General features: G+C 51.3%; 3 protein-coding genes across 3 annotated transcripts; 2 read left to right on the forward strand and 1 right to left on the reverse strand.

Annotated features, from left to right (window-relative positions):
• Nucleotides 1–5,923: 5,923 nt before the first annotated feature.
• LMH87_003778 (uncharacterized protein) lies at nucleotides 5,924–6,863 on the reverse strand (the record flags this gene model as incomplete). The annotated part of the gene is made up of 3 exons (XM_056194899.1): nucleotides 5,924–6,142; nucleotides 6,204–6,341; nucleotides 6,762–6,863. The coding sequence occupies 3 exons, from the start codon at nucleotides 6,861–6,863 to the stop codon at nucleotides 5,924–5,926; spliced, it is 459 nt and encodes a 152-aa protein (XP_056048581.1).
• Nucleotides 6,864–13,138: 6,275 nt separating this feature from the next.
• LMH87_003779 (uncharacterized protein) lies at nucleotides 13,139–17,199 on the forward strand (the record flags this gene model as incomplete). The annotated part of the gene is made up of 3 exons (XM_056194901.1): nucleotides 13,139–14,572; nucleotides 14,639–16,628; nucleotides 16,679–17,199. 3 exons carry the CDS (start codon nucleotides 13,139–13,141, stop codon nucleotides 17,197–17,199), a joined length of 3,945 nt encoding a protein of 1,314 aa, XP_056048582.1.
• Nucleotides 17,200–17,855: 656 nt separating this feature from the next.
• On the forward strand, nucleotides 17,856–18,521 carry LMH87_003780 (uncharacterized protein; the record flags this gene model as incomplete). The annotated part of the gene is made up of 3 exons (XM_056194902.1): nucleotides 17,856–18,244; nucleotides 18,318–18,399; nucleotides 18,462–18,521. 3 exons carry the CDS (start codon nucleotides 17,856–17,858, stop codon nucleotides 18,519–18,521), a joined length of 531 nt encoding a protein of 176 aa, XP_056048583.1.
• Between the last annotated feature and the right edge of the window lie 376 nt (nucleotides 18,522–18,897).

Here is an 18,897-nt window from a genome sequence, read left to right on the forward strand (position 1 = left end):
AAGCTGAAAGTGAAGCAGAGTCGAAATGATGACCAAGGTGCGCGACCGACTGTAGATCGCCGCCGAGCTGTTCCTTGCGCCAGACAAGCGCTATCGGCGCTGTCAGAGCTATGCAAGAAAACCCTTGCTTATCATACATATGTCTGCTCACCGGAAAACGGTAGCGATGCAGCTCCCCAACCTTTTCAGTTGGGCTTGACCAGTGGTCTGGGCGGGAGCCTGAATGGAAGGGTCTTAGATACCGCCCAGGTCGAAGCGTTCCCTTTTATAAATCATGTCAGGTTATAAGCCGCGGACGAAAAAAGCCGGACGGGCACTTTCGCCACCGCAAGTCGGTATGTGGCCGTTACTGCACGCTGACACGGGGCCGTAGTTTGGTTCGAACTTCTGCTCTTGTAATCGGACATCGGGCTGGTCGTGATTTCGCTTAGCAATGCCGCCAGGATAACGATAAACATCGAAAATCGCCGACCCATGTTGAATGTTGGGTTGTAGGGTATTGGGTAGCGACAATGAGGTCAGACAGACCCCGTTCGCTAAAGAACCTAGTACAGCGAAGGGTTGAGGAGCATGCGCGATGCATTTGTGAAATGTACAAGCAAAAAGTTGATATCAACAACGGGAGTATATCTAACATTAAAGTGAAGAATCATAATTGATATTATAAAGTCAGGCGTTGAATATTACGCACTTGATGTGTGCATGACCATCGGTTTGCGATGTAGCAGCTAGCTTACCGACACAATGACCACGATGGCCTGTGGGCAGTGACAGGTCAATCAGGAACAAATGCTGCATGATAGATAAGCTACTCGCTTCTACTTTCCTAGTGTAGTGCATAGGAAACGCAATGCCGCACGATCATAGATCCGACCATGCAGAAGCAATTCCCTATGGTGTATTGCATTCTCCTGTACTCAAAAACCTTGCTGTCGGCGAATCGGCGAATTATACAACATATCAAAGATCCAGAAGCGCCTTCGACTCGCTAGGAAACCAAGAGAATCCAAGCACGAAACTTACTGAAAAGTCCGAGAGCAGCCAGTTGAAAGATGCCGAGGCTAACGCGTGCGTTGCGCGCCAGTGCGCCATTGCGCTGTGACAGTGCCCTCTGTCATCACAGCGCCAGCCGGCATCATAGGTATAGCCCTCGACAGGCCCTTGATTCGCCAGCCAAACCCTGGCGGTTGCAACCGTACTACGAACAGCCGGCAGCAGAAAGCGAACAGTTTCGAGGGAATTGACGTGCTTAAAGCGGCCAGAGATTTCCTGCAGCCGCCAGCTCTCCCCCTCCCCCCTGTCAGACCCTTGTAGACCAGGATCAGTGAGAATTGTCATGTAAGTCGGGGTCAGAATAAAAACAAGGCAAGAAAAAGGGGACCTGGCAGGGCTCGTTCAGCACATGCGGACCGAAGCCGAGGCAGGCCGTCACGTTTCCATTCTTTTATTGGCCTCAATATCTGTAAGCCGCCAAGCCTCATTCCTTTGCTAATAAGTGGTGTATGCGAGAATCCATGTCTGGGGATCCGTCTTGGCCACATATTTAATCTTTCGTCTTCACACGCCTCCGTGTGCAGCAACGAAAAATGTCGACGTCAACGTCAACGTCAACGTTAGCAGCAAAAAAACTTTAACTTTCAGCAGGCAGGTGCACAATCGAAGCATAAACCCCGCATCCAAAAGCTTGCATTGCATAAATGGAACATATATAGCGGAGAATTGAAAGCTTCTAAGCTCTCACTTCGACCTTGTGGAAATTGGAGCGCTCCTCGCAAAAGGCCGCTTGCCAAAAGATCACGAAACTCGCCTCGAGACGCTGCCGTGCACGTTGTCTTGCTTTCCGGCCACGCCTCCTGTCTTATTCTCCCCGATATAGCTTGCGTGTGCATACTGCATCCAGACCTTGTGATTCGCTTTCAGACTCCGGCAGCCCCGAAAACGATTAATATCACGTCACATGGCTTGATGCTGATAACGTGGCTGTTATGCGTGGCAATATGCGCTGGCCATTCTTATTAATAATTAATGTATTGCCGGCATGGAATCACTCGTTTGTGGTTGAGACATGCAGACAGCGCAACCGCATCCTGCAACTTCCCTGCTCCATTCTTTCTCAGCCGCATTGTCTCCCAAACTACATAGCCGACGCAAGATCATGGAGGCGGTGTCAGGCGGGATCATAAGAAACGTCTAAAGAGGAAGAGCCAGACATTGGAGACACACGTAGTTCTGGCTCGCGTGATCCTCTATCAGGCCCTCCTCCAGCGTGATATGCCAGCCGGATCGCTGCCGACGGAGCGCCGCCGAATGCCACTGAGCGCCGCTGAACCCCGCCGATCTGGATGATCCGGAATGACCCTGTAGGAGACTTTATCTTGACAAACGCTTTTCCCATTGTTACCGCCAGACGTATGTACTCCCACTGCGACCATACACCGTAAATCCACCCGATCGTTGGTCCGTTGCGTAAAAGAGCCTCCAGTAGCTCGAGTTGACCATGACCAGTTTCGGCATCGCCCTGGCGCCTCACTTTCGTATTCGACTCGATTTCTTGCCAAGGGCCAAGATCAGCACCGACTCTTTTCATATTGCTCTCACGCAAATTTCTGCCCACCATGGCACGCTTCCAGCGTCGCATAGGCTAATTGGCCATGTTCGCATAAAAGTGTTGCATCCAAGGCCTCTTGGTCGCTGTTGCTGCTGACTAGCGTGGAGTCTACCAAGGCTACTTGGGTGAGTTGTCGGGAAACTCTAAATGTGCATCGTTGTTTCCGTCATTGTAACGGCTTTGATGACTCGGCATCCCGCAACTTTCTCTACACCGCCAGCGTTGCACCGGCTCAACCCAAATACGCCCTTGTTTTCCGCTTCGGAGCCTAAAGCCCCGTGATTTCCGAATTAGGCTCTTCCATCCTGAAGATGATCTACATGTTGGTTTGGTGCGACGTAGACACAAATTTGAGGGCTTGAGCGACTCGCAGAATCGGTCTCGAGAGTCCCATTCTAATTCTCTTTCTGGACTTGCCTATTAGTCCTCGTAATTACCGGGCATAATAAATGTCCCGCAGTTGAGGCTGATGCGAAGAGGTCCGCCCAACCAACCTATACTTCCTACCGATGCAGCCCCCCAAAAGTTTGAGCCTCACGCCGGTTTGACGAGAAGCCTCATTCCCGCGCACGGCCGTTTTCCACGTAATGCGCCTCGTGCCCGCCATCCACTTGCCCCTCCCTCTCCGTGTTCCGGGTTACGGAAAAAAAGACCACAAAATTGCCTTCTTTTTAGTATCTGCTCTAGTTCCGGTTTTCGACTAGCTCTGGGCCCGGCAAGTGGGCAAATAGTCTGTTCGGTTGTGCCTGTTGGCCCAGGCTTACATGAATTTTAACCAGTGCCAGGTTGTGAAGTCGCGGCCTTTCTGGGACAGACTTTTAAGCAGCGGGGGACAGTATTATGCCGACCGGTTCCCGACTCCGCGAGACGGATAGACTTACCTTCTCGGGCAACGCCTCGACACAAAAACAGTTTGACTTTTCGGGAATACAGTGCAGTTTGTGATCCAAGATGGTGGCTTGGAATGTTAATGCCATCGAGTTAAGCTCCCGCTGGACAGAGCAATGATGCATAGGCAATTTCCATAAGTCAAACTGTGTCAGTTGCTAGGTGATCAAACAAGCCTAACGCCTCTGCGCTTCGAGGCCTGACATTCTGCCGAGTCTAGATTCGTCAAGATGCGCAAGGAACAGGCATGTAAAACGTACCATTTAGCGCATAAATATGATATCCGATCGATGGACGGATACACAACAGAAAAGGAGCAAAAAGAGCGCAGAGTGAATACCCCGCCTCCTGTGAATGGCTTCAGCGACGGTCGATCAGCCCCTTCTTTGCCCGCATCCTTGCCAACAAAGGCCGTGCAACAAGGATTGCCCAGCTGTGGCTGCTTCGCCTCGCGTAACTTAGGCGACCCGCCGCTGCTGCAGGCACGTCGCATATATCCCGCTAAGCCATGGTGCAGCGGCCTTCGTCTGTTCGAGTTGCAAATCGATTCATCATTGTTCTTTTTGGTTACACAGGACTCACTCTGATACGATCTCCTCACGCCATCCCAAAGACAGCCTTGATCCTGCGAGGTTTTCTTTCCGGGCCTGGTCGCTTGGCCTACTATGGCAGTTGGTTGAGTTTCCCGCCCGACATTGGCCGTGAGCCCGGCAATTGCAAGCCTGCCAGTTACAAGTAATGTCGCGCAGGGTGCTAAATGTGGCACACCTCAACCCTGGACATCCGTTGAGGCCATCCACCACCACGGCACCGACTTTTGGCCCCCGAGCGGCTCTTTTCCTCGCTCGGCTGGGCTGTGCCTTGACTCCATTGGTGGATGTGGTGAGAAGCGAAAGCTAGTTTGAATGATGGGCAGCAAATCTATTCCTAATTCTCACTTTCTGTCTCTGTTCTGTGCCTGCCGCTCGCGAAGTCACCTGGGCCAGTGTCGAGCTAGCAGGCTGCCGAGAGAGAATGAGGGCGTAAAGGGCCGTGCGCGGGCGGCTCGAAGTTGGGCACGGTCTTGACAACCCAAAGAAACAGTAAAGAATGGTTCAAAGAAGATGGTGTGGAACGATGGGAAAGGCGCCAAAAATTAGTAGAGTGGCAGTCGGTCAGCTTTATTAATCAGAAAAGCCAAATCTATGGACAACCCTCAACTGTAGCGTTGTTGTTAGTATGTTGCAATTCGATCTCCCGATAGCCCGAATCCGTAGCAGGCTAGCCTTTCTTCTACTTGAGCGTCACCAATTGTCTGTGCAGGAGCATTCGCTGGCCTAACGTAATTCTTGAAATAGCTTCGCGGGGGTTTGGTTTTCTCGCTCCGCTGTGCCGTAGCCGGAACCCTCGTCACTGGAGCTTGCCGAGTCATGCGAACCGTGGTTCCTAGCCGGTTGCCTCTTTGGGTAGCAGACATGCAAGGCTATGAAAATACCTCGTGGTTGGCTTGTGGATACATCGAAACCCAATGTACTCCGTACTCCGTTACTCTTTACATCGTGCTCTACCGGACCTGGACGGTGGCACGCTACATGGAGCACGCTGGATGGCACAAATCGAACGGTGCTGTTGGTGGTGGTACCCCACTACCTGTCTTTTGGTACTTGATCAACCAGGTTGTTGGCATCTTGCTCTCTGGTGTTTCTAGCGCACGACTGTTTTTTTACTAGTAGATAAGCGTAGATGCCAAGGATCATCAGCCAAGAGGCTGTTGGAGTTACTATAGACGGCTTTTACTCGTACCATGATGTCTGTAGTATCAGACGTCGCAGGCTGCATGAACCCATTCATGGCCACTGATAATTAGGAATTACGAGCTACTGGTCTAAAAAAGGGTCTCATAAGTTCAAGGGAAAAAAATGCTTTGACGCTGGAAAAGCTAATCTAAATATACAATGGAGTAGGCTCATCTCCGTAGAACTCTGTGCCATTCTCATGAGTGCAACTCAAACGTTATGGTTTCCAAACTGTGCTATCCAGCATTTGAGCTTCTCAGACTGAGGCGAAAATACAAGGAAAGATCGCCGTTTTTTCAGGCGCCTCGTGCGATAACCGCAAAGCCCTAGGCCTAGTTTGAGCCCCGTTTGAGCGTGACGATTCAGGTTTCATCGAACCTTGAACGGCGTTGAGGTGCCGCTGATCCTAGTCGGCTATGCAGGGCGGGGATGATCCTGGCTCGGGATATCTGATCATTCGCAGGTCGGGCAGATTCCGAATGAGCGGTAGTGTTGTGCACTAGTTATCCGCATTCAAGGATACTGTGCAGAAGACCAAGAAGTCGGTCCAGTTCGTAATGGCTGTGCTGCGGTATGCCACCCAAGTCCGGCAAGTCCAAGAGTGGGATGGGGCCGGCGTGGCTGGTAATTACGGTCCGTCAGAGGAACTTGCTCAGCCTGAGCACAGCGGGCAGCTTTCCTGGATAACAATGTATCGTTCATGAGGACCCGCGGGGCAAGAATGCTGACGACTGCCATCGGTTGAAGTGCTGCAGAAGTGCAGACCTGGGTCGACGCAAGACATGTAGATGTAGTAATTTTTGGTAAAGTCGCACATTGTGGCAATCTTGTGGAAGCGAAAGTGTGTCTGCGTGTTCTGTTGAAAAGAGTACTGAGGTTTGCCTTGTTAGCATGTTCTCTCCTGGAAACTGGCTGCATCTGAGGCGACGTACCTTTGACGGATGTGTGAAGTGTAGAATTCGTGTGAGAGAGCGGCTCGATACAACTCTATATATAAAGGATAGGAGGTGTAGCAGAGGATAGGATTGTATTCCGGTGGCGACGGCAACGTTATGACGTCGCACCGAAGACTATAGCGCGGGACCACAGCGTTATAGGGCAACCTTGGGTATAACAATAAGACAAGGAAGATGAACGGAGAATAATAGGTGAGAAGCAAAGTCAATAACAACAAGTTTATTAACTTAAGCTCTGTGGAATATTGGGCACGTGTAGAGAAAAGGTGGTCGTGGAGGGTTAGCTTGGCTTTCAGAGATCAGATTGAGATGGGGAAGGGCGGGTGGTCGATGGTATTATATGTCTGTGAGCAAGAGTGCGTCACAGAGCAATGGAGCTTCATGGAGTATGGGGAGGTAAAGTGACAGGCTAGAACAAAAAAAATAGCAAGTCTTGTAAGTCGAGAGGTGTGCCAGGAGAGGGAGGGGAGTGCGGACAGACACCCAGAGCGAAGCAAGACATTGGGCCAAAGGCTGGCGGCAACAGGCACTTACGCAGGAACGGCCCTTTGCAAGGATACGAGCAAGACATTTTACCTTGATGGGGGTGAGTAAAATGCAGAAGCTGGTACGAGCGCGAGTGCGGATACTGGGCATACTCTCCACTCCGTGTGCTTTTTTCGCGGTCACTGCTCATCTGGGGGTTGGAGGGGGCACCGGAATAAAAGAAATAAACAATAATAAAAAGCACTTTGTCGTTGCGCCATCATTACTGTGGCCAACGCTGTTGTGGATGCATGTTGAGACGACGCCCAAGCTCATGTCTGAGAGCAAAAGGTGGGGAGGACCGGGCTGGCCCATTGCAGTAATAGTCTCATTGCTGCTATTAGCACTGCGCAGAAGACGAAGGAGAAAAAACAGCCGAAAAGGGCCCCAGCGACCCGTCCTGCCAGTCGCCCGTCGGGTTGTCCAACAAACTGCCAGGGACTCGATGGGGGTCTCCAGGGGGCGCCTCGCTCTGCGTGGGTTTGCCACCAGTTTGTCCTCGACCGCCAATAATCATTGAGCTGGATGTCGCGGCTGGGTGGAGATGCTTTGACCAAACGTTTGAATCCACGCCACGGTGGTTGCCGCCCTGTCCGCCTTGTTCTCACTCTTGGCTGGCCCGGCCGGGTTCCGCCATGTTTGTGACGCTTGTGACGGGGAAATGAAGCATGCCCATGCCCGATCCTTGTCGCTATATATTTTTTTTGCTCTTGATGCGAGATTAGTTGAGTAATGGTCAGAATCGGTGGCAGACAGGCAGGCAATCCATCCGAGCTGCCCAAAATGGCGCTGACGCTAATCCTTCCGAGATTCTGGGACTATGTGGAGGGGCGCGGGAAAAAGAAAATACCGTGAAAGAAGAAGCAATATGAGGCCAGTGCAGCCCTGTTTCGGGGGACTCTACGGCGTCTCTTTTACGTGGCACGTCTGCTGGAGGCTCTTGATTAGTGTGCTGCACTCAGACTGTCTGTGATTCGTACCAAGTAAAACGATTTTTTCTCAAAACCGTCACATCTGAGAAAGAAGAAGACTCGAGAGACAGACATGGCGTGATGTTGGCTAGAATTTGGCGTGTTTTACTCATGAAAAAAGGATAGGACCCGGATGGCCTCTACTATCCTTGACAATTGTTGGCGAAGCACTTGAATCCAGACCTCAGGAGCTGTGCTGTGGTGTGCATCACATGGCCATGCCCTTGGCTCGACTGCTATGCACCTGTACATCATCTACAAAGAGTGTCTACAGTGACTTGCACCGTTGCCAAGACACTCCAAAATCGAGACCACGTAAGTATATTCGGCAGTCGGTGAAACTTCAGTACGGCCTTCCGAGGATTACTGGAATGCGACGTGCCAAGGTGCGCATACGCACAGATGGTGTTGGTGAGCAATGGCTTTTGGCGGGGTGAAGCTATGTCACCGCTTGTCAGCCATTTTGAGCTTGGAAGTTCCTGGTGCTTCCGCCCACGATCATCATCCAGCCGGGAGTCGGGTCCGGAGGCTCGCGGGTGCACCATAGCCTAAGACGTGTCTTGATTGAGTGCACGTAAAACTAATAACTATGTGTCTGTGTAGCTGTGTCCTTTGACGGCCAGCCTCGAGCTCTATATCGATGCATAGACCAAGTGCCGAGCCGTGCAAGGCACCCAACTGCTGCACAGCTCTCAGTAGCGAAGCAACAGTTAGCGGCAGCACTACCTAGACTGACGGTTGGCTGCCTGCCGCATCAACCCAACCCTTTGGTAACTTGGTGACTAACTAACAACTGTTGAAAAACTCGCGGCCCAGAGACCAGTGGGCCTCGCCTTGCTGGCACGCATTAAATAAGTGTCCAGCAAGCGTGAACCAAAACGTCCGTTCCCCGCAGTAGCGCGGAGATGACAATTGGGCCGCCCTCGCTATGAAGACAGGGCCCCGAGTCTGTATTTTCTTCTTCTTCAATTTTTTTGTCAGGGATCCATGCATTGATGGTGCGCTGAGCTTTTCTTAATATCCAGCTCCGGGACCGGTGCAGGAATAGGATGTGAAACTGGCTGGCTACACCTGAAGTTGAATTCGGACAGTGGTGCAATGAGGCAGATCAAAATCGTCCCAGTAGAGAAGCCGAGCAATGCAGCTAATTTAGCGGGCTTTCTTTTCTCCCTCCCAGTGAAACCGCGTGTCAACACTCGAACTTTGGCGACGTAGTGGATTCCTGACATCTGCCGAACCTATACCGTTACCGCGTGATATGGATTGGTCGAGAGCGATTAGGCCATGGTTAAGTTCCCATCAATGTGAAGCATCCCGACAAAGCAAAGTCAGAGTGGTGGACAGAGCGTGTTTCATTAGATGGATCGGGCTCTCGGGACTGCGGGGCCGACTACTAGAGAAATAGAGGTTGTCAAGGCTGTCAAGGCTGGCGGGAAGACAAGGGGCCTCGAGTAATATTCCTGGTAGCTGTACGGTTATGAGCGGTCAAGCCGATTTGTGCAGATGCCGCAGAGATGCGAAGAGCCAACACTGGTGCGAGGCTATTGAGTTGCTTGTAGCGAACACCGAGTGATAAATGCCGAGTGCTGTGGCTGTCATGCGCCCCTGCTGCAGTGCATTTATATTGGCTCTTCAATCTCTCGCGAAATTCCCTTGATGTCATATTCTGGTCTGAATTAATCCCCGACATATACTTCAACCGATATTACATGGCGTTACCAGTATTCCTGTAATTACCACCATCGCGCTTGAGACGACTCCCATCCTGCACTGACCCCCTGCAAGTCTCATCCCAGAACGAGGCAGGGCGGCCGGCAATCCGGGTAACTTGCAGCAACGAACAATGCCCACCAATAGATCTGAAAAGAAATTATAAGCGTTCAAGCATTGGCACGGCCCTGGGACAAATCAGAGCCAGAAGAAAGCCAGCCCCCCTTCCCCTGTCGGAGCAGTATCGGAAAAAGAAAGCCCTTCCGTCCCAGCATGGGTTGCGTCGCAGCCGCAGCAGAGCCGCAGTGGTGCTTTGACGTGCGGACATGCGGGCCGCAAAATAAGCAACAAACTCTGTTCACGGCCAAAGCGACAGCCACGATCTGCATCCGAGTACTGGTAATTCATTGCTGCCACAAAAGCAAACAGAGACATGCTCGACGGCGCCTCTCCCAACACTGCGATGACATGCTTCTTGGTGTTTCACTTGCCAGCCTCTCCCGCAGGATTATTTCCGCGTTTTCGCGCCTTTCCGCATAAGACGGAGACTGGCATGCAACCTTGGCCAGAAATAGATGTAGCACCAGCAAAAAAGCACCAAAGGCTAAAACAAAAATTGGACAAAAATCAGAAACTAACGCAGTGGCAAGCAAATTGGGCTGGAACACAACCGGCCAAGACATCTATGTCACTAGGGTACACCCGACGCTCGCATGTTCCAGATGTGTGCTCCTTGTCAAAAGCAGCATTCCCGACCAGTGGCATCGGCATAGCGAAAATCCTGTTTTCTTTTGTGAAATATATTCGGATTAATGTCCAGCGACGCACAAGTAGAGACTGTCAGCCCAAGAAGTTTCACCACTCATCAAAAGAAGTAATGTCCCTGTTCTATTTCAATGAATGAGACGTGGAGATGTCGGCAAGTTTCACTTCACGGCAGCAGATATGTTTCCATCGCGGCGTAGTGGGTAAACGGTGTGCCGCATGACCACGCTTCCACCCGTGACTGTATCAACTTGCACCACCTGCCGAGACATTTTGCCCTCAGCGCAAGACGACTTGATAGCTTTGTAGCTCAATCTCCTCTTCATCGGTATGCAACAAAAAATGCCATAGTGCACACTAGGTGTGAGAATGTTCTCCTACTCGTCTCAAGTTATTAGTCTGGAGAAGGCGTAAGATTCTCACACCGAGAATAATTTATGATAGAACTGTAGCACATTTGACTCTAATCGCGTCGTCTTCGGAACGCTTCTTCGGCATTTATGTGCATTGGTATGCTGACGCGCCGTACCAGAGCTGGTCTGTCACTTGAAGACCGATAAAAATTCGCCACTTGGAAACATGATTTTGAGCAACGGATAGGGAGCTCAATTTTCTGCCAGCGAAGCAAATATGAATTGGCCTGCTGAGTTGCGTTCTCATTGCCCGCATAGACCTTGCCTGAACTAGACAGCCTGCAGAGCAATGTGTAGCCATAGAAGTTGCATTGAGGGACTGTTGACATAAATGCAAGCTCATAAGGCTTAGTTTAGTTCGTTATCAGATAGCCCACAGGCCCGCGAGGCCTGCTAGAGATCTCGAACGGCTCTCGGCTGCCCCGAGTACTTGGCCAATCCAAATGCCATTGAAATGACTCAGAGCAGCAGCAGTAGCTATGACCTGCATCATATATTCACGCACTGATTCGAGGCATGGATGGTCAAAGATAGTCGTGCATGAAGGGTCAAAGCTGCAAGAGCGAAGAATTTCTGCCTCGCTCCTGTGATTAGAACCAGCTCACAGTGGCGTGCTCATGTCGAACTTCGCTAATGACAGGGCCTCCCGAAAGATCATATCACCACGTTGTACTAATTTCTATCCTAATAAATTACTCATCATAAAACGTGAATTATTGCACGGTACCAAAAGTGGCTGCAGCCTGCTACGTCCTGTTGCCTGGCCGGCCGTTATTTGGTCCATCAATGAACTGGACGCCTTCCAGCGTTTGACCCTCCTGTTAGGAACTTTTCTACAGATGGGCATCTTGGCGAAAACTCAAAAGATTTCACGTCATGGCATCTCGTAGAATCGATGCTGCGGCCCCAGCTGCAAGCCCCTCGTGATAAGTCCGTGCCCACGAGTCCCAGTTGCCATGGTTCGCTGGTTGATTCACCGCCATCTACGGACTTGTTTGCTAATTCGGCCACTAACCTGTTGATCATATTGGTATGATTGCTCTCACGGGCTACTCAAACTAAATAAATAAAGAAAAAACGTCAAATGCCAGCGCAACCGGCCGCGGAACGCATGTGGGCCACACGAAGGTTGTACAGTAGCTTTTCCCCCCAGAAAATTAGAAAAAAAAACGAACAGAGAAAAAGACGTGGAGCTTCCACGGTCATGTTGAGCTAGACTCCATAGAGCTAAGAAGTAGAGGTAAGTGAGTCCTCACGCATCTATGTATTTGCCAGTGCGCTTGAGCGGACGCGGCACACACTCGCTCGAGGAAGACGGAGAAAGCTTACCTCAGAGCGGCTCGGCTTTGTGCATTTTACAGCGGTCAAACTAGCAAGTTACAAGAGCAAAAAAATCATAGCGTCTTGAGGAGACATGCAATACAATCACCAGAGCGTAATGAAGTTGCACACCGACAATAGTCCGTGTGCTCGTTTCATGTCGATAGACTAGACCCGCCCGTCACGTCTGCTTGAACTCATGGGTTTCCTGGATGTCGGAACAGACCAAGGGAAAAAAGCTCCGACTTGTGTAAGAATTGCAAGGCTGACGCTATTTATTGTCTTGCTACCAGGCTGACATTGCCTAGCCTTCAGCCCAGCCGCACACAACTCCAGACCAGCAATCATACGTAGTCTGATGGGTAAGTTTTGTGCTCCTGTCTGGTATCTTTCTAACTAGCAGGGATTGACACTTTACCCTAAAGTAACAGCTAAACACTAAAATACAAGTTTTATAGCTAAGATTAGCTTCTAAAAATTAACTAAAATATAGAGAATAACATTGATATTATGAGACATACCAAAGTATTTTTATTCTTATTTATTAAGCTATTATTATATTTAAAAACTATTTATTATTATAGTGACTTTACTTGAGTACTTCTGGTTTTTAGACAAGGATTCTTAGCGTTAAAAATGACCCGACAAGAGTACAAAACTTTCGCCCGAGACCCAGTAGGATCGCAAACGCGCGTTATGGTCGGGCAACGGAGGACAGCGCATTTCCTATGGCTGTTCAAAGCACAATGCTAGCTATTTCCTGTCCCTAATTAAGCTCCTTGAATTCATTTCTTCCAGGCATTGATCTTGTAAAAATTAATCCCACTCTGCGTCTCTCGTAACGCAACCCTGCTTGGTACCAAAAGGCCCACTAGCCACAATAGTGGAGGTGTCATGTGGCGTGAAATTTAATGAGGACGCGACGCCACAGCTGCACTACATCACGATTCGTCGCCATTGAGAATGCCAGCACAGCAGGACGCCTCGCTGGATATACGTCCCAGCTCCCTGCCCTGTGAATCGTGGAAGACCTGGATTTTCCAAACGAGAAAATCACGCATAAGCAAAAGACGGCCCTAGGCAGCGTAACCTCTATGCTTCCCGCAAAGAGCACGCGTTGACTGCAGCCGCCGACCGATCCGCAGGGGGCGAGAGCGATTCAGGGACCAACTGCCAACTGGCTGACCCCTTCAGCATTTCCAACGAAATGGCCAACCTTTCCCCAAACGGTCTTGGATTTGCCGGTAGCGACGACGACGACGTTTCGCGCGTGGACTTTGCATCGCAAGAGCACGCTATGGCCGCCGCTACAGCCAAAGCAGAGGCATCTGATGGCTTGACCCCGGAATTTCAGGATGCACCCCACAGCCTCGAGCAGCAAGATGACGACGCCGGTCGCTCAAGACAGCCTGATGCAGCTGGAGCAAACGAAGATACCGCGACAAATGGTACCGCTAGCAACCCACCCCGTGGCCACAATGGCGAAGAGCAGCCGTACCTCCAACGACCGCTCGGCCCTATGAGAACACTATCCAGCACGTATAATCCATCGTCATCTCGAAGGCCGCAGCCGCCACAGACAGGGTCAGCATACGATGGCACTATCCGATCATCGTCGGCAACGCGCCCATGGCCCAGCGACAGCAGATTTCGGGCTCAGGAACGAGCTTACGTGCAAAAGTTACGGCAAGAATACGATGGCGAATATTTCAACCACTACGATGAGATTGGCAATGACTCAGACTCGGACGGGGAGACTCCTTCAACTGAAAGCCCATTCGATGATCGTCTTGACCAGGAAACAATTATGTTCTACGGCAACGACGACGTACAACCTACCGAAGACGAGTTACAGGATCCTGAGAGTCGCGAAAGGCTCGAGTGGCATGGCATGCTTGAAGCTGTTCTGACTGGCGACGTGGTGCGACAAGAGAAGAAGAGACTGATTGGTTCATCTGAGCAAGCCGTCGGAAAGACGGGCCACAAATCAGAACTTTGGCTGGGTGTCCGCAGCAAAGTGTGTGGCAGGCATCTTCCCGTGCAGAAGCGCATTGTGGAAGAGGCGCGCGCCACTCTAGATCGGACGCTGGACGAAATTATCAACTTCAAAGTCAAGGGTGAAAGCGAGGCCGGAAAAAACCCGTACGAGCAGGTCCGTGACATTGTTGCCTCGATTCAAAAGTGCGAGAGTCTATATCCTTCTTGGGCGGCCCTCGTTGCCGAGCATCAAACGGCAGCATCACCACAGTTCAGCGAGGCGTATGAAGCAATCATGTCTTGGTACAATACCAACGAAATGATCAATACTGAACTTGCCATTCTCAAGAAATGGGTTGGCAACGCCGAACTGGACTTCTCTCGCACCAAACAGCGATCACCGGCCGTGGACGGCATTGCGCCCGATGAAGCTTCCTTTTTGGACCGACTTATGAAGGAAGACGGGTTACAATCCTTGTACAACGACGATGACCAGCTTGAAGCAAACGGCATGCTGCCACCTATTGCAAACATCATCTCAAAGGCCAAGGAGACCTTTATCCGCAATTCTATGCCGTTCCAGAAACGACATCTGCCGCCCTACTTGGATGAGCTTTTGACGCTCATCAGCTTCCCATCTAGACTCATCGAAGAGATTACGCGAGTGCGTCTTGCTTACGCTAGGAGAGTTAAGGAGACCGCCCAGCAAAATCCACTGATGCAGGATCAGATGATTTCACAATTCCAGCTGCTTCTCAAAGCAGCCATCAGGATTAAAAAGGAATATCTAACAATAGAGAAGCCAGAGCCAGGTTGGGATCTCCCTCCGTGCATTGATGAGTCTTTTGACCAAGTCGTGCTAGAGGCGTTGAAGTACTATTTCAAGATGCTCAACTGGAAGCTCACGGGCAACAGAAACACTTTCAAGGAAGCTGAATTGTTGTTCCAGGAGTGGGAGTTTGCAAATGATATAGGCAGGCAGCTGCAGCGAGGCCACATTGAGGTTGCCGAGCAGTTTAGCTCCCTGACCCTGAAGGCCATCAGCCGTCTCAGCCAGACGTTTGAGAGAGAGTTGCAGGCCAAATCGGGTGAATCGGCCGCGGAGATGACGAAGCGATACAAAGCTTGCCTGGACTCAGTCCGTGTGCGCCAGCGAATGCTGCAGCGTTTCTCGCGCATGCTAAGCGACAACTACGAGCACGCCTCAGACTATAGCGTTTCCTACTCGCCCCAGAACTTGTCCAAGTTCTTTGATCAGCTGGCAGCCACTGGCCATTTCCGTGTGCAGACTGATGTATTCGAGAAGGATGGCATCTACGTCATAGCATCCTCAGACTTGCATGACAGGCTTGACGACATTCAGGCCATGATGGCCATTACAAAGAAGGACATTTTTGAGGAGGAGTCTAGCGCCGGGTACATCTTAGTGGTGCGGCCCGAGGAGGCTTTGAGTTGGTTCGGCGAGGTCATTAACGTGACATTGAGGACCCAAGTCATTGATTTGAAACGTGGCCAGCTTCGTCTTTGCGCCACCAGCTCACAAGCGCTTCCCAATGCCAGGAAGGAATTTCTTGACGCTGTCGACACGCATGTTGATCTATTACAAGAAGCAAGGTCGAACATTCACAAAGTGAACCAAAAGCTGACGGACATTCGAAAAGTCACATATAAGCTCTCAAACACATTCATGGACAGCGTCCAAACCATTCGAAAACAAGCACTTGGAACTGGAAAAGACTGCAGCGAGCTCATTCAAACCTGCTTCGTATTCGCAACAGAATTTGGTCAGCGATCGCTGCTCTACATGGACAGCAATAGACGCCAGATGAACAACTTGAAGCTCACCAAGCTTGCGCTTGACTGGGTCAGCTTCATCTGTGACGACTGCGAGGCCTCGGATAGGAAGACGTTCCGTTGGGCAGTCCTTGCGCTGGAACTGGCAATGGGCATGACTCGTGGACGGCACATTCTTGCGCTGGGTGAAGAGGAGTACGCCACGCTGCGAGCTAAGGTGGCTGGTTGCATGTCAGTACTCATCTCGCACTTTGACATTATGGGCGCACGATCCAACCTGGCCGCACAGGCTGAGAGGGAAAGAGTCGAAGCCATGATGGGCCAGTTCAAGAAGTTGGACAGCAAGAAAATGCTGGACGACGAGGAGGCTGCCAGATGCAGAGCCCTGCAGCGGATTGAGTTCCTGGACAAGGTAGACGAGCTTCGTCTTGAAAAGGAGGCAGAGCGCCGATCGTTAGGCCGTGTGCTGGAGGCGACTAACGAGGCCGACCGTTCGCTAGCCTACTTATCCTCGTCGTCAATGAATGTGACGATGCGCTGGCAGCAAGGCCATTTTGTCGGAGGCGGTACTTTTGGCAATGTGTATGCCGCCATGAACCTCGAGTCTGGCCAGTTGATGGCTGTAAAAGAGATTCGACTGCAAGACCCCAAGCAGATCCCGACCATTGCGGAGCAGATTCGCGACGAAATGGGAGTCTTGGAAGTTCTTGACCATCCCAACGTCGTGGCCTACCACGGTATCGAAGTTCATCGCGATCGCGTCTACATTTTCATGGAGTACTGTTCTGGAGGATCCCTTGCCAACCTGCTCGAGCATGGTCGAATCGAAGACGAGCAGGTCATCACCGTTTATGCGCTGCAGCTATTGGAAGGTCTGGTGTATTTGCATGAAAGCTTCATCACCCATCGTGACATTAAGCCAGAGAGTACGTTTTTCTGTAACTTGGCGAGTAACAATGGCTAACCCTCTTGACAGATATTCTGCTTGATCATAACGGTATCATCAAATATGTCGACTTTGGTGCGGCCAAGGTGATTGCACGACAGGGCCGAACGCTAGCCCAAGACCTGCACGCCACGAAGCCAAACAAGTCGATGACGGGCACGCCGATGTACATGTCGCCCGAAGTGATCAAGGGAGAGCTCTCGGAGCACTCTGGCAGGGCTGGGGCTGTGGATGTCTGGTCGCTTGGGTGTGTCATTTTGGAGATGGCTACCGGAAGACGACCGTGGGCAAACCTTGACAACGAGTGGTCCATCATGTACAACATTGGACAGGGCAACGCCCCGGCGCTCCCCACCACGGAGTTTTTGAGCCCGCAGGGTCTCGACTTTTTGAAGAAGTGCTTCATTCGCGACCCATCCAAGCGGTGGACCGCTGTTGAGCTGCTCCAGCATGAATGGATCATGGCCATCCGTAGCCAGGTTGTCGAGTCACCGACACCTAGCGAGATGAGCTCATCCGCTGCGACTACGCCCTACTCGAATAACCAGTGATGGAGGCGGGGGCTGTATACAACAAACACATAACATAAGACGAACACGAACAGGCGGAACGCGGTAGTATGCGGGAGATGTCTTGTTGGCAAGGGTAAGCCGTGTAACGAATCTTTGTACATAATTATTCTTCTATCATTAAACCTAAATCATTTCTTGGACGGCAAATACGTTTTGCAGTGCCGCTTCGGTGCGAATTATTGCATGAAGTTGCAGATGGAAATGCAACATGTGTCCTGTGGCCTGCGCCTTGCGTTACCCCAATACATGTAAGCCGGCATCATCTTGATGCAGCCGTGTGGCGGCTTGCCTTCGGCGTGCTAGGCGGAGCTCACCGAAGCGGGGGAGCCGGAACTCAGGCCGCGCTGTAGAGAGCGTTGCCTGGCTGTTCTTCACGCAAGGCCAATCGGTTTCCTTTTTAATGTGACCACATCATTCTTATCAAACAGGAGGAGCGCCACCACGAGTAATTTCCATTTTATTAAAAAGATTTCGAGGTTGAGCCTGAAAGCCGGTACATCGGCCCGGTCGTGAAACACTTCCCCACATCCCCAGAACTGCCTTCTACTTTGCTCCTTCTCCGGCCTCTTCTTACATCCTCTTCTCTGCACCCCCAAAAACGCAACAACGAAAACGAGGCAGAAATTAAAGGAAAAATGCCTCTCTCCGAGCCGCCCATCCTCGCCGGCAAAGACGACGCCGTCGTCTCGGCCACCTGCACCGCGCACGGCCTCAGCCGCGCCGAGTTTGACGCCCTGCGCGCCGCCGCCGTCGAGGCCAAGGACGTCGCCTACTGCCCCTACAGCCGGTTCCGCGTCGGCGCCGCCCTGCTGCCGCTGCAGGCTCTCCCCGCCGTGCACGGCGGCTCGGCGCCGGTCGTGATCAAGGGCTGCAACGTGGAGAATGCGAGCTACCCCGTGGGCATGTGCGCGGAGCGCGTCGGGTTCGGCGCCGCGGCCGCGCAGGGCATCACCAAGTTCAAGGCGCTGGCGGTGGCGACGGACATTTCGCCCCCGGCGAGCCCGTGCGGCATGTGCAGACAGGCGTATGTTTTCTGTCTTGTTGCGTCTTTTTCGTGGACAAGGTCTGGTGAGCTAACGCAAAGGTGTCATGGCTAGGATTCGCGAGTTTTGCCTGAGTGACATGCCCATCATCATGTTTGACAAGAACGAGGACTACGTCGTCCTGACAGTGAACGAGGTGTGTTTGCCAAGTCCCCCCCCGCTTTCTGCATTGCATTGTGCTGACGTTTTGATTTCTAGATTCTACCCATGTCTTTTGGCCCGGATAAGCTGCCTCCGCCCGGTGCCCCCGGCACATGAACCAATCCGCCATGTACCTAGTAGCAAAGATTGTTATGAAGAAGCATATGGGTAGCGAGGTGTTGAGGAGTATGTATGGCTAGTGAGGTTGAAATGTGAGAATCACAAAGCTTAAATGAAAACGTTTAAACAAATAAGTGTATGTGTATTAAATAATGCCCTCAAGGCCGAAATTAAAACATTGGACTATCTAATCCCGGTTCCAGAGACTCCAACATGTATGCTCTAAAACTCGGCATATAGCCTCTGCCTCTGCCTTTTCCCCTCCTCTTTTCACACCCATGCTGTATTATTTAGTAGTAATTTTCGATCTGTGTTGTAAATGACCCATGTATTGTATAGGCAGTAAGCAAGATTTCTCCATGTTTTGATGTTT

This window comes from Akanthomyces muscarius, chromosome 2 (assembly GCF_028009165.1).
Source record: "Akanthomyces muscarius strain Ve6 chromosome 2, whole genome shotgun sequence".
In the NCBI taxonomy this organism is placed as follows: domain Eukaryota; kingdom Fungi; phylum Ascomycota; class Sordariomycetes; order Hypocreales; family Cordycipitaceae; genus Akanthomyces; species Akanthomyces muscarius.